This window comes from Lathyrus oleraceus, chromosome 1 (genome assembly GCF_024323335.1).
Source record: "Lathyrus oleraceus cultivar Zhongwan6 chromosome 1, CAAS_Psat_ZW6_1.0, whole genome shotgun sequence".
Taxonomy (NCBI): domain Eukaryota; kingdom Viridiplantae; phylum Streptophyta; class Magnoliopsida; order Fabales; family Fabaceae; genus Lathyrus; species Lathyrus oleraceus.
In genome coordinates, this window is record NC_066579.1 from 186,002,037 (window position 1) to 186,018,767 (window position 16,731).

Here is a 16,731-nt window from a genome sequence, read left to right on the forward strand (position 1 = left end):
CCTGATAATTCATTAATAGCAGTTTAAATAATGTACAATTATATTTTACAATTATATTTTATTTTTAAACTAACTGCTAACTTAATAAATTTCAATTATAATATACATTAATAAGTTATTTTAACAACAAAAATGCAACATGTAAAAAAAATTGGCTAGAGTTGTCTCTCAATTATTACAAATTTATTACAAATGTTATGATAATTGATTGCATCCTTATCTAAATTAGATAGTTTGATCATTTCAGAGTAGTTTTTTGTTTCGTAAAAGGACAATTGATAATTCTATTATCCTTCAAGAAACAATTCATTGTATGCGTAAATTTAAAAAGAAAAAGACTGACATAATGTTCAAAATAGATCTTGAAAATGCATATGATCGTGTTAATTGAGATTTTTTAGAATTTTGTTTGAAGTGAAATGAGTTTTATCCCATTATTATAAAGTTGATCATGCAGTCTGTATCTAGCTCTTTTATGTCTATTCTTTAGAATGAGAGACGACTATTAAATTTGGTTTCGACTAAAGGATTACGACAAGGTGACCCCCTTTCACCCTATCTCTTTGTTATTTGCATGAAATTCTTGTCACGGACAATCATCAGGACAGTCAATGAAGATCATTGAAAACTTGTCAGGTTATCTTGTAATGGGCCCCCTCTATAGCATTTATTTTTTGTTGATAATATTCTTCTTTTTGCAAAGGTTTCTAACTCTCAATTAGTGATCATTGTGTATATCTTGAATCGTTTTGTCATGTTTTCTAGCCTTAAAGTGAATGTTTCTAAATCAAATGTATTTTTCTCCGCTACCACTAAGAGGAGTAAAATATATTTAATTGTCTCCAGCACAGGTATCAAGCGAACTCTTACTATAAATAAGTACTTGTGTTTCCCTATATTGCATGGTTGTCTTCAAAACAAGGACTTTGAGTTCCTATAGGAGAAAACCAGTAAGAGGTTATCATCTTGGCAACATAAATTATTAAACAAGGGTGGTCGTTTGACTCTGATCAGGTCGGTCTCAAACTCATTTGACTCTAGTCAGGTCGGTCTTGAACTTCAATCCAAATTATTATATGCAAGTGGCTTAGGTACCTCATCCAACTTGTGATTTTATTGATAGGATAACTAGGAATTTTTATGGTCAAGTAATTTAAACTTTGGTGTGCATTTTGTTGGCTGGAATAAAATCATTAAGCCCAAAAAACTGGGTGGTCTTGGGATTCAGAAAGCAAGAAAGGACATTACCTATATGTTAGGAAAGATGATTTGGGATCTCCATCGGGATTGTAATTCCCTATGGGTCCAAATTTTGAAGCATATGTGCATCACTGAGGAAATATTCCTTAATATGAAAAAGAAATCGAGATCAATTACTTTGAATGCAATTATGAAATATCTCTCAGCACTTAAAGATGAATTTGAATTTATATTGAGACATGTGAACTCTTATTTCTGGTTTTCAAAGTCCGGGTGGGTAAATTAGTGAACCAGTTTCTCTATGTAGATATCCATGATCTACAAAATGTTAGTGAATGATATTTACTTGGATGGGATTGGAATTTCAATTCATTATATACTAATATGCATGCGTTTATTTATGACCGCCTAAAAGCGCTTCTCATTTGTTTGAATTCTCTAATTCCTGGTTGGTTAACCTAGAAAGAAAATTTAGAAGATATTTATACTGCCCGTGATGGTTATAATTGGCACAGTATACTTGAATTTATTCAAAATACAACAAACAATAACTCTTGGAAGTGGCTGTGGCATATTCCCGCTCATGAGAATGTGAAATTATTCCTTTATACGATTTTACATAAGTCTCTTCCTACGAGATCAATGTTGTGTTATTGTGGTATGCTCCAGATGAATCTATGTCCAAGATGCAATCGAGACGCTGAGATGACTATACATTGCTTGAGAGACTATGAACTTGCTACCCGCTTTTAGAAATATATTGACTTCTTGGACCCATTATTCTTCCAGGGAGATACTTTATATGATGGGATTAAACATGGCATCAATGATGGCTCTATCTTTTTAGATGTTTGTTGGTGGTTGTGGCGCGCTAGGAATAAATTGTGTCTTGTGATTGAAGTGGTATCTTCCTATACTTTGAAACTCATCACAGTGAATTATGCTAATATGTTAGCTAAATATTTTCTCAAGCATAACGTGTCTCATCCAATGAGAAGATCAAGTGGAATGCACATAAAGGTAGTAATATAACTTTGAATATTAATGATAGTAGCCTCGGTAATCCCCGAGTCTCTAGTTTTTGTAGATTGATTTGAAATGTTAATGATGCTTGGGTTCACAGTTTTACGGGTAATATTGGTTATTCAAACATCCTTCATGTTGATCTGATGGCGTTATATCATGGTTTGCACATGGAATGGGAACTTGGCATCAAATACCTAATGTGTTATTTTGATTCCAACTTTGATATCAAGCTTATTTCAGAGTTTGTCAATGATTGTCATCGTTATGTCGCGACTCTTTACAACATTAAAGAACTTCTCTATAGAGAATGACGAGTTAAAATATTTCATACTCTTGGGGAAGGGGTGCTTATGTTGACTTTTTAGCAAAATATGGATTTGGTAATAATGTGGTGTGTCGCTCTTTTGTGGAGCCTCCTGTTGGATTCATCACTCTCCTGCTAGTTGATGTTAGTGGAGCTTAATTTTCTAGATAATTTGTTGCTTTATTTTTTTCTTTCTCTTTTCCCATTAGACCAACAAAAATTGTTTGAATTTAAAATATATGGACTAATTATGTGATAAAGTCCAACATGGGGTGCAACTCACCAATCACCTAGAGTTATTTTTCCCTTTGGACTCTATCCACCAGGAGGAATATCAACATTTGAACCTCTAAGAGGTTCTTTTAATATGGAGAAGACTCTTTGTGAAATGACTAGTAATCACCAAGAAAGATCTCTAGGAGAGAGAGGCAACTCCGAGAGAACAATATTGTATTAAAAGAAAAGTCACTACACAGTGAGGATCGAGAAGCTCTAGTTGTTGGAACAAGTCCCTCACTTGTCTTTCCTTCTTTATTAGTGTTCTGATGGTTTTCCTAAAGCCCCAAAAAACCATCATCTTGCCTTTGATTCTTTGTAGGGAAATCATCACGATCACCATATGTCTCGCCCTGCCGCTTCTTTTTGGCCACCGATAAGTCTCTATAGAAGGGTGAGGGCTTGACTGCTGGTTGTTGTTTGGCTTGAATCTGAACCAAATATTATCTCCTCTCGTCGAGCGAGATTCTATACATATCCCTAGCAAATGAAAATGTTAATACATATAAAACAGTCAAGAATAGATCAATTCGTAAATTTCCTTTCATACCATAAAGCTTACCCAAGTACTTATATACCTCATCATCGTCTTCTCGGTCTATAATGATTAGAGTACATGAGCTCATAAGTTAAAAGCAACTTAAAATGTAGACCACCTCTCACTCAAGGGGGGATAAGTGATTTAGTTTATCCTTTTGATGATTTGAGGATTCGTTGTCCATGACAGAGAAAGGCGAAAGGCACTTGTCACCATGGAAGCATCGTCTTGCCATCTAACCCGCACAAATTTGTCTTTCCAATCCTTATATGTCTCCACGTAAAGTTCCATCAAACGTTTACCTAACACAGAGCGCAAAGTTATTCAATCACAACCGGGAAAGATCTCTATGACGTAAAAAGAGATGAATACCTTGACGGTGGGAGGGATCCCCAAATTATGACATATGATATCGAAGGCCCCGATGGTACTACATACGTTAGGTGTGATTTGGTAGGTGGTGGCATTAGCAGTTGTCATACCCCAAAATTCACCCTACCTTTCACAATGATCATCTAGGTCACTAATCTTAATCATTTGCATATCCTCATAGGCATTCATTTCATTTACATAGTCATGATCCAATACAAGAGGACAAGTATCGTGGATTCAAAGTTATGTGCTTGCACTTAGTGGAAATTGGGGTTTCCTAGCAACTTGAGGTGGCTCAATAATCAAACCCTAAGTTGGAGATAGCTCTTGATGTTTGTGTATGTACTCAGCATTGATGATTCAACTATGGCTTCTTGATGAAGCAAAACCCTAATTTGGGATTCCCACTTGATCATGGCCTCATAAACCCTAATCATGTCTACCATTCATTGGGTGGGCTCATAACCCTAATTTCATCTGATTCTTCATCATCCACTATGCTTGATTCACTTGCTTGTTCAAGGTTTAACCAATAGTCAATTGTTCATGTCCCTTTATGTTGGTTCCTTGGTTTTGATTCCATTCATCCCGTGCTTGTGTCCATTGGTTTGATCCCAAGTTCATGTCCCCACAACTTTCATTTGCATTCATCCATGGCATTTCATCTGATCCATCATCATTCCATTGTGTATGTGTTTCTCTTGCTTGATCAAGATTCACCCAATGGTCTCTTGTTCATGACCATTCATGTTGGTTTCTTGGGTTTGATTCCATAACCTCACACTTTCATCTTGTGTTTGTTCATGATCATTGGCATTTATTTCATCTGGTCATTTCAAGTGTCTGGTTCATGTCTTGCTTAGGCTTATTTCATCTGGTCATTGGTCATTGGTCATTCAAGTCCACTTCATACCATTTTTAATGCCTTGGTGTTTTGTCCATGGATCTTTGGTTAAGTCATATTCATTGTTCGTTTTGGTCCTTACTAAGGTCTAAGGTTTCATATAAGTCTTGTATCATCCATACACACCCATTGGTTTGGTCATGGTTCTTTCATGGTTTACTTATGAATCTTTGGTCAATTCAAGTCATGTTCATGTTCAAGTTATTCAAGTCATGTTCAATACAATTCATTCAAAGTCCATTCATTCAATTCAAATACCAAATTCATTCACTCAATATCAATTTTATTCACAAACAAATATCAATTTTATTCATATAAACCAAATTCTATTCAGTTACATCACCAACGTCCATACATAGATGAGGGTTACACAAAAAAAACCATTTTTCTACTTAAGTTGACTTTTTGTCAAGTATTGACTTTTTGGTCAACTAGTTGACCAAAGTCAACTAATCTCATTTTTACATTCTAAACCCTAGATTCTTGGTATGTGCTTCCATTGATCCACTTTCCATTTTTAGGCCTTTTATCATAATTATGCATCCACCATCTAAAACCACTTCATAAGCCATAATCGAAATTACCACATTCCAAACATTTCCAATTTCAAACATTCAATTATCTAATACCATTTAATCTCATTCATTTAAAAATTCATAATTTCATTCAAAATCCCAAGTACATGTATTTAACCAATGTAACCAAGTGACATACAAGTTCCATACGTATTGCATACATATCTAATTCCAAGTTAAACCATACAAATGCCATTTGAATCCCAATTTGATAAACCATGACCAAGTAGTTTAACGTATACATAATCCTACATTCTAAAACTACAAAACCCAAATCCAACCACAACTAGGTGACCAACATGTTCAAGGCTCCCAAACCATGAGTCCATAGTAGTTCATATGCCCTCAATCACCATGCCAAAACCCTGCTGCATTACCAAGACGAAATAATGCAAACAAAGTAAACCCAATCCGCAGGCAATGTGACAGGACTTAAACTTGCAGAAATAACAAATAACATATTAGTCCAATAGCATGGCAGTTTATACACAAGCATATCATGACAACAACATCAAACAAACTGCATCATAAATGCAAAGTAGATTTGCAACAAATTTAGTAACAACAGAGCAATTCACAAAATTCATGGCAAAACATAGCATTCAAACATACATCATAACACTACACGAATATTCCTAACAATACATAACCATCTAACATTTCAAAACTAACCACAAAACTCAATTCAGAACAAAAAAAATCACAACTAACTTCAACTTACTTTTGAACTAATTTTAAATCTCCATCTAACGAACCAAATCTAATAACCTCTAATTGTTTTCCTAACAAATTGTAACAACTCTAATAGAACTGAGAGGAGAAAATAACAGGAAGCATAACAAAAATCAGAGAATATATAAACAGAACATCACTGCAATTTGTCATACCCTAATTTTCAACCCTAAGATGCCACCATCATTTTGTATCATTTGCATGACATATAGCATCTTTGCACTACTAACCTATTGAAAATACAAAAAGATTTTCTACTTTGTTTGTCTTAAGCTAGGGTTTTGCACCAAAAGCTTTCAAAGATTGATCAATCAAAACTTGGAATGAGTTTTAACATTTCAAACTCCTCATCCTTCCCAAGTAATCAAGTGACTTCCATCAATAAGAATCGATTTCAAGATCATTCCATCTCAAGTTCATCAAGCCACAATTCATCTAACACTCAAAATTAGGGTTTTGGTCAAAGTCAGTTTAATGTTGGCTCTTTAACGAAAGCATGACTCTATGGCTTGAGGCATGATCCAAGGTATTAAAATGTGTACTCATAACCCACTCATACAATTCATATGGCTCAAGAGGTTAGGTTCATAAGCAGATGAAAGTTTGAACACAACTAAAGAAAAAGTCAACAAATGCTTAAAGTTAAAGTTTGACTTTTAAGATTTTTGGTCAACTATGGGCTTTTCAAGTCAAGGATTATGAAAATATGATCATTGAAGTCATTTTATCAAGAGTAAACAATAAATTTGAGGTTACTTGCAAAAAGGGCAAGATTTGGTTTTGAAAAATTTTTAAGTTATGAAAAAATACATGTCCGAGTACCCAACTTTAAAAAGGCCATAACTTATGATCCAAACCACCATTTTCTTTGCTCCAACGATCATATTAAATAGCTTGCTTCATAATTCAACTTTGTCCTAGGTGATAAAACCTCAAAAAATGCACGAATAAGGAGATATGGGGCCATGAAGTGGATGATTCATTTGTTTGTCAAGTGGTAAAACACTTGGTGAAATTTTCAGCATGCTGACCTAGTCAAGTGACCAACTTTATGCCAGTTTTTCACCCAGATCCCAACTGATTCAAGAAAAGTAATAAACATGAAAGTTGTAGAGTATGGTCTTATCTTTCCAAAATGTCCAATATCGTGAAAGTATCATATTTGAGCTAGGAGTTTCGAAGAGTTGAAGTTGGCTCTCCAAATCTGAATTTTGGGTCATTTTCATGACAAATTCATCATGTAACCTTGAGCCAAAGCTACATGATCTTGCTTTACAGGCTACCTTGCTTCTAAATCTCACCTTAATAAGAAGATTACATAAACCTTTGATGCATTACACAAGGGATTGAGCCATTGACCAAGTCTTGATGCCATATTTGGAAGGTTTTGCAAAAAGCTTCATATCCATTTTGATAAAGGCCAACTTTTCCAACCACTCTTGCATTGAGCTTCTAACTTGTTTCTTCTTATCACACTTAACCTCTAAACCAGAAGCAACATCCTAAAAGTACCTCTAAACTCCTCCTTTCACTCCACCTTTTCATCATGATCCATTATGATTTTTTATGCAAAATGAAACCAAGTCACCAAACTAGCATTCCAATTGAACCAAGATTGATTTCTGCAAGTTACATGAACCATATGGAGCCTCTATAAATAGAGAGACAAGCCTCACAACTCAACACACCAGAATTGGCACAAAAACTCCATTGTAGCAAATTCTCTAAACCTCAAACTTCCAAATTCCGTTGTGCTTGTGTTTTCTCCAAACCAACACTTTAAACCAGGGGTGGCAATTGGATCCATTAAGAGAAAATCCATCCAATCCATCCATCAAAAAATCCATCCAATCCATCCACTACATAACAATTAAGTTAATGGATTGATCCAATCCATCCATTTATAAGCATGAATTATCCATCCAACACATTTTAATGATCCAATGGATTTTTTTATCTAATTTTAAAAATAAATAAAAATTCAAATATTATTTTTTTTGTTTTTGAAAAATAAAAAATAATTATTTTTCGAAAAAAAATCAATATTTTCTTAAAAATAAAAATTAATTAATTTTTTTTCGAAAAACTATATTTATTTTTTTTGAAAATACAAAAAATCGATTTTTTCCAAAAATTTAAAAATAACTTTTTCTTGAAAAATACCAAATTTTGATTTTATTTTCAAAATTTTTATTTTTTTACGGATATAAAAATATTATTTTTTTCGAAAAAAAAACGATTTTTAAATTATTTTTTTCGAAAATACAAAAATATTTTTTTTTTGAAAAAAAATGATTTTTCTCAAAAAAAACTGATATTGTTTTATTCAAAAAAAATAAAAAACTTTTTGAAAAAAATAAAATTTTCAAAAAAATAAGTGATTTTTTTCAAAAAAAAAATGGATGGACGGATATCCATCCACTAAAAATATGATAATGGATGGATTGGATGGATTTTATTCTTAATGGATGGATTGGATTGGATATTTTTAAAAAACTTTTAATGGATTGTTTTGATCCATCAATTAAGGATCCAATCCATATCCATCCAATCCATCCATTTTGCCACCCCTACTTTAAACAACTTTTAAACATCCATTAGAAGTTGCCCAAACACTTGAATAACTTCTGTAACATCCCTACCATCATCTTCCAAATCACATTTTCATAACTTGCAACTTGATTTGGAAAGGAAGAACCAAGCACTCTCAGCTTAATCCATGCATTCAAACACCTTCCTAGAGGTGTAAGGAAGTTGTTCAGATCATAAAATCACATCTGGAACACCCCTACTCCAAAGGACGATTTTCATTTTTGAGGTATGTATTCATTTCTGCAATTTATGATTTAAGACACCATTTTGCATCATTCTTGTTACCATTACACTTGCCAAGATGTCAGGAACAAAACCCCTATGATCATTGGTCTTAATCGGTGATGTTTGGAATTTAATTTTAAATTCAATTTTTAGGGTTCATATGCATTTTGTTTGATTTCTGGATATTTATGAAAAATAAATGAAATTGGTTAGTACCATTAGATTCCTTGCGAAATTCTAAGCAATTTTGGTCTTTACAACTTTTGATTTCGTTAAGAATTGAGAGAGTTAGAGTTTTAACAATATGTGAAAATGGTGGAAACTATGGACTACGGCATGAATGAGGAAGATGAAGTTTGGAGTCATTTTTTAAATTTTAAAAGTCAATTTAATATATATTTTAATTGATGTAACTAAATACATAAATTGGCATTGCGCCCTAGTGGTAAAACATTGGTTTGTTAAGTTATTGGGTGTGGGTTCAAATCTGAGCAGTGTTTTAAGGCTCCTAATTGATTCTTTTAGCTTATGTCTTATTTGTTCTTGATATTGGAAGTTTGTATGATTAAAGCATACTCTTTTAAATGTTGATTGTTATCCTTAACATGTTTGAACTTGATTATCTTCATACAATGTATCAATTGATTCACCTTAAAAAACATGCTTGATTGAATGGTTAGGAGGTGATTAGGTTTCCACTTAAGTTTGGTCTTATCATGAACTTTGATTCAAGTCTAATGTTTATTTTGTGAAGAATTATAATGTGATTCATGTTTGACCTAATTTTATCCATGTTATGTTTACCATGTACCAATGAATGCTTTTACCATGTTAAGTATGATTTTGTCTTCACCATCAATATGTTGTGTCTTGTGATGTTGTGTGAAACTTCGTCATGTCTTGTTTATGCTTATCTCAATGCCTAAAAAACCAGGTTTAATATTGTCATCCATACCTTGTGATTTCCATTGTATTTAGCCATATTTTGTACCCTAATGTTAATGCATGTTCAATCTTGTTATTGTTTATATCCAAGGGAAAAGAATCATGACATTATTGTCATTTTGCATGTGTGTGTTCATCTATATTCTATACAACTTTTTATTCCCCTTAATCCAAAAACTTCTAGATACAATCTTAGGTTTCCCTCAATTTAAACCTTAGGATTCTATCTCTCTCTCCTTCTTATAACCACTTTCATAATAAACTTTGACTTATGTCATTATTTCTCCTTTTATTTCTTAATCAAATGCTTCAAAACACTTAAGCATATTCAAAGATCTTTTCGTAAGACCTAAAAACACAAACTTAATTCAAACCCTTTTGCCACTTTAGCTTTTTCATGTTTAAAACCTTTTCATAAAAGGATTAGACATGAGTCATCCCTAGTTGAGATTTAAATCTCTTACCCCATAACATTGTTGGGCTTGATATTGATTCTTTTACATTTGGAAGAGGTATGTGGCATACTTGTTGATTCTATATCCAAGTGAGAGCCCTTCTTTCAATTTGATGCAAAGATCTATCTTCCACATGTTTGTGGTGGTTTAAATGTGAGTTTTCTCCTTAAGATGACAAATTGTCTCTTTCTCATAAAATCAACCCCAACAAATCCCTTCTTACTTTTGAACCCGAACTACGAGGTTTTGATCCTTCATGGGTACGTAGGCATAAGACTCAATGTCTTTCCAAATCATCAAACAATAAAAATATGTTCTTTTTTCTCATCTCCCCAATTAAATAGCAAACAATTTTAAACCAAACACATATATTTAAAAGGTTTCTGTAGAGTACTATAGATGATTAGGATGATAATACCTTCCCTTTTCATAACACCCCCATACCTTTAGAGTCTCCCCCCCTTTGCTTAGCTTAAGTTTAATCTTCTAGCTTTGCATATATATATCGGGTTATTTTTGAATCTTTTCCCCTTCCCTTGGATAAATTAAAGTTCGGTGGTGATATTTTGATTCATGAGTCAAGTCTAATCAATAGCTTGACCTCCGATTCTTCACCGCGACACAATTCACTAGGGGATCCATCACTTTTCACCAAACAAAAAACTCTCTCAACAATCTCAATAACCTTCTTATAACTAACTAAAGAAACCAACTGAAACCTACCTATAAAAATTCATGATTCGCAACTGCACCAGGGGGATATTTTTCCATTCATCAACGTTCATCATCTTCATCAAATTTCATTCATTCATCACCTTTTGATTTCGAAAACACAATTCACCTTTCCCAGAAATTCACTCACCATTCATCATCTTCAACCCCCTCTTTGAACCTCCACAGAAACTCGACCATTCAAAATCACTCTCAGACCTCTCCATTTTTCTCACTCTCGAATCTTTCCATCTCTCTAAATTCATCGTTAATGCAATCAATCTCTCTCACACACAACCAGCATATAACAAGAAAAGAGAAACATCCCTAAAGAAAATAATTTGAAGAAGAAGAGGAAAGAATTGAGTGAAAGGATTAGGTAGAATGAAGCTTAATTGAAACACTTTCATATTCACCTTCATCTTCTTTGAACGTGACTTTGACCGAGAAACACCTCATTTTCGCGGGTAAATCTTCACCTTCTTCTTTTGCTGCAATTCTACCATCGACATGTAGCTTTGGGCGAGGGTAATCAAAGCCCCATGATAGGGTGGCTTGATTACCTTCCTTCATAATTTAATTTAAAATGACGAATTAGGGTTCGTATGGATTTCTATCCTATTTGAGAGATTCTTGAGGAATTAGGTTAAGTGAAGTGGAAATTCGGTTTCAAAGCATCAAAATGGGTGGATTTAGGTTATTTGATTGTTTTTTTTTACGCCTCCGCTGTCAGAGACGGCCTCCGGCGCGACGGAGAGAGAAACGGAAATAGGGAACGACTGAGAGGAGAGAGAGAGAGAGAGAGAGATTGGTTTCGTTGGCTTCATTTTGTTATGTGTTTCGTTTTTACTTTCTTCACGTGCATTAAAGATGTGGGCATCTAAGACCATTCATTGGCTTCCACGTGTATCTATTCCCCAGACTGACTAGTGTAGTGACCCATACACATGCTGACTCATGGTCTTGTCATCTCCCTTATCCTTTTATCAATTGAATGTTGACTCGACATGTTAAATTTCCACCATTGTTATTATTTGTTATGTGCCTAACACATTAGGACCAATCACGTTTTCTGACCATCATCCTTATCTCCAGTGCACCCCCCTTGGCCAAAGTTGAACTGCAATGGGCTTTTGGTGTTTGGGCCCATGCACCTGTTTGATCCTTGCACCTTATTTCCATAATTGAACCTCCGGTCCATTATTTATATTTTTATTGATTTTCATGCTATTTTCTTCATATATTTTTCTTATTTTTAATTCTTGATTCTGATTTTAATTGTTGTTTTTACCATGTTTAGAAATAAAAATACATATTAATTGCTTACTTAATTCGGCATGATTTAGGATTAATATGTTTAGGTTTAATTGTTTTGTTAATCATATTGAAATGCCTAAAAAAAGAAATAAACAATTAACCATTGACTCTTGATTTTTGATCTATAATGTCCATTTAGAATTTAACATGTTTAGGTCTAATTGTTTTGTTAATCACATTAAAAATGCCTTGAAAAAAATATGATTAATCCTTGTTGTTGATTTTGACCCATTAATTTTGCATTTTTGATTCAATTAACATGTGGGTTTAGTTTAGGTTAAAATTGTTACTTTGCTAACTTCAACCATAATTCCATATAGCATATTCATGTTCATTAATCTTACCTTTTGATTCAATTAATATGTATGAAGATGGGGGAAAACAAGAAAGGGGGTTTAAATTATTTTCACAGTAAATAAAAACTTTTGCAACACCACACACACGAAAATAAAAGCAAATAACACAAGGAATTTATCCTGGTTCACTTGAAAATCAAAGCTACTCCGGTCCACCCGGCCAAGGTGATTTCGCCTTCAATAAAGACTTGATTCAATAATCTTGAAAGATTACAACAATCGTCTAAGAGTTTAGTGATCTTTTAGCCCTCTCAAGTCTACAAACTTCACAAGTCACTTGAGGAACCACAACAACTATAGAGAATTACAAATATGTTTAATGCTTCTTAGACAAGCAGTAAGACAATAATTAAGAACAGATTGATCAATGATCACACTATGAGCAACAACTTTTGTGTGATTACTGAGTTTTACAATAGCAAGTATTCAAAAATATTATTCAAGGTGTATTATGGAATTCTTGTGCAATTGCTTTGTATATTGGTATGATGATAGTGAGGCCTTTATATAGAGCTTGGAGAAGATACCGTTGGAGAGAAAATTGATGGAGATATCTTGCCAATCGTGGGGCTTAATGATATTAATTTTCTTGTCCCTTTCCATGGTAGTTTTTTAGTGTAGTCAATATTATCCTTATATAGAATCATACCATACTTAGAATACTTCTTAATTAAATGTATGCTTTTGATGAGTTAGAAGATTTATTTATCGCGAATCAGAGTGAGTGGAGTTCAGAGTCTTTGAGCTGAGCTTGTATTCTTCAAATAGTTGTTTGATAAGTAATCTTCAGTGTTAGCTTTGACCGATCTTCAGATAGAAGGTCTTCAGATATAAGGTCTTCAAATCCTTCAGGTGTGCAAGTCTTTAGAATCTTCAGGTGTACAGTTTTCAGAGTCTTTGGATGTACACATCTTTAAAGTCTTCAAATGTAAGATTGAATGACAGATTTTGTATGTAATTTATTCAGAAGAGTTCTTTGTCCGAGGTCAGATCTGATCTCTTCAATGCTGGATTAGCAGTTCTAGACTTTGCTAGTTGTCAGATATTGTTCTCATTAGATTTATTTTTCCTTAGAATCCTGCACACTTAGAGAATTTTGTTAGGGTACCAAATTGTTTCATTCTTTGTTATCATCAAAACTTAAAGATATATTGCAGAACCAAAATCTTGTCCTAACAATCTCCCCCTTTTTTTGTGATGACAAAAACTTAGACTTCTGATGAAACAATGGTACTTTACAAGATAGATTAAACAATTGACTCAGAGTCAGATATAGTATGACTCCCCCTGAGATTGACAATCTCCCCCTAAGTCTGATACTTAAGAAATATTTTTAGATTTTCTTTATATCATATGGGTTTTCAGGGTTAGATAGTTTCTTACCAGAGTTTCTTAGATTGCTTTGCTTATTTCTCAGATACTGATTCAGTTTTCCTTGTTCAGATATATCTTGTAAAAACACTTAGAGAACACAATATATTTATAATATTAAAATGTAAGTGGCGTGTTCTGAGAGTTAGATATTTTATTTCATCAGAAAGTTGTTATTCCTTTCTCCCCCTTTTTGTTAGACTAAAAAAGAACAAGGTAAAAACAGGAATAGAACATGGAAGCCAACCAAAATTTCATTTAAAGTTCAGAAAGATACACATAGAAGCAAATAGCCTTAAAGGTTAAAAAACTCTTGGAACTAACAAGTACAAACAAATGGTCCTATGGTGCCTAAGGGTTTGGAGGATGAGGCATCCTCTGAAGTAGCTGGGTAAGCAAGCCTTGGATGTTGGAGTTGACTTGATCTTACTGGTCGAGTCTGGCTCTCACAAGTTGTTGTTCCTTCTGAAGTTCTTCCAGAGACTTGAGCACCAACATAGCGAGATCAGATGCGATGACTCACCTCGAGTCAGAGCAACTTCAGTAGTCTTTGTAGCTTCCTCTGCAGCTACGTGTGTTGCTTCTTCAGTGCTAGCTTTAGCTTCTGCAGTAGCAGCTTCATTGGCAGCTTTTTCCTCAGCTTTCTTCCCGGCCTTCTCCTTAGCTTCCTGCCTAGCCTTCTCTTCAGCTTCCTTCTTGGCCCTCTCTTTAGCTTCATGCACCAGACGCACCTCTAGTCTTTCTTTAGCTCCTCTGATAAAGTCATTTATGACTTATTTAGAGAGTCCATTGAGCTTAAAGACCTCAGATGTCATCCATCTGAGAAATTCATTTCAGTGAGTCCTTACTTCAGAAGGATTGCCACTTAGTCTAGATTCTTCAGATAGTTGTCTGAGCCTCGCAACTTAGCTTTCCAAGAATATGGAAAATACCTCTTCCAGGGGTTAGAAAGGTTGGTTCAAGTTCAGAGGTTTGATGAATGGATTCATAGGGAGTTTGAATGGTTTCAGAGGGCTCAGTGGGAGGTTCAGAAGATGGTAGAGTTTCCGAGGGTGATAAAGGAGGTGCAGAGGGAGTTAGTATAGGCTCAGAAGTTTTTAGGACAGACATAGTCTGTTCAGATTCTGATGTGGCTTGGAGCTGTACTATAGTGGGTGAGGAATGATCAAAAAAATTTGGTTGTTCAGAGTTAGAGGAAAGGTCATAATATGGAGGAGATTATGGAGTAGTTGAGGGAGGTGAAATGGGTTCATTGAAAAGTAAGGCCTTAGGTACAGGGAGTGTTGTGGTTGTGAGGTAGAATTTTTGTAGAGGGGATAAGGATGTGTTAGTTTTGAAGTTGTGGGGTTCTTAAGGAGTTGGAATGGAAATAGTTTGTTCAGAGGGAGAATATGTGGAGGTGTTTGAGTTAGGGAAGAGGATATTTTCCTAGATCCATAAAGTAAAGGAGCTTCAGAAAGAGAAGACTTATTTGGAGCGAAGGAACTCATGGAGATAGTGAGCGATTACCTATGAGGGATCAATCTTGGAGAAAAGATACATCCCATGAGAAATTTCCATGTGATCCTTCAAAGCGTCCCAAGAGGTGTCCAAGGTGGGTTTAACTCTGACCTTGTCCATTATCCCAATACTCTTTAGATTTTTGGCATTTAGAGGCTTGCCCACATCCATCTTAACGTCCTCCATCATGTTAATAGAAATGAGGTGGTCCACCATACCATTTTCTATTAACACATCAGAAATCAACTTCCCCAAAGGGATGTAGTTTCTGGGTTTCATATTGTTTCTTGTGTCTCTGACTGAATCCCTCAGATATTTGAAGACTATGGATGGCAGATTCAGCTTTAATCCTTTATGAAGATAGTACATGATGCACTTCTAATATGTGTTTATATAGTCAGATAAGCTGGACACTGGACGATGATGGATGGTTTCCAGAATAATATTTAACTAAACCCTTAGATTCTGATGAAGTTCATTGTTCTTTGAGGTTTTCCCTTCTGGGTTCTGATTGAATATTATGGGGATTATTTCCTAGGACATGTATTTTGACCTAGGGTTGATCTTGTAAATCCTTCTTCCCCATACCTTTTCCATGTCCAGAAGCTTCGCTATGGACTTTTCTATGATCACTATCTTTACCCCCAGGACGTAAGAGACGATGCAATGTTCGTCACAATCTACAAACCTCAAGAATTCCTTTACAAGGAATGTGTATACAGGACCATGGAGCCTCTTGAAGTAGTTCCCCCAACCTTGTTTCTCTAATTCTTCAGTAAGATCAATAGTGTTTCTCTTTAAGTTGTTGAAATCCACCAGCAGTTCACATAACACTTCCAACTTCTCAAATAGCATGGCTAGATTTATGTGAGGGGGACGATCAAGAACATGAGGTTCTTGATATATAGTTATTGAAGTTGTAGCAATTTGAGTAGAAACCTATTTTGGAGCTTCAATATGTTGTTCAACAGCATCCATTTGCTAAGAGTATTCATAGACTTGTTCTTGTTGGGAATCTATTTGCAGTTGTAGAAGATGAAGATTGCTAACAAAGGTGAAGGTTGTAGAGAGAATGAACGCATGAGGGTTTGTGTAGGTTGTGAGAGTGAAAAGTGTGAAAGTGGGAAGTATGGTAAATATATACACATAATCATAATACATGCAAAACGACAGCGTTAGAATCAATAGGCACCGAAAACAAATAATTTTGTTGAAATCTGAGTTGACAAGCGTGGGGAGAATTAATTGTAGCTAATGATGACTGTCTAATCTCAAGAATATGCACACTACTCGAGGAGATCTCAATAGTTTGGCTATTGAGTTATGAGTTAG

The 16,731-nt window shown here is 34.5% G+C and overlaps 1 protein-coding gene across 1 annotated transcript; it reads right to left on the minus strand.

Moving 5' to 3' along the window:
* Positions 1-13,861: 13,861 nt before the first annotated feature.
* Positions 13,862-16,254, minus strand: LOC127098527 (eukaryotic translation initiation factor 4 gamma-like). Its single transcript, XM_051037145.1, has 3 exons — positions 16,088-16,254; positions 14,423-14,652; positions 13,862-13,989 (listed from the first exon to the last, which is right to left on the minus strand). The coding sequence occupies exons 1-3, from the start codon at positions 16,252-16,254 to the stop codon at positions 13,862-13,864; spliced, it is 525 nt and encodes a 174-aa protein (XP_050893102.1).
* Positions 16,255-16,731: the final 477 nt, after the last annotated feature.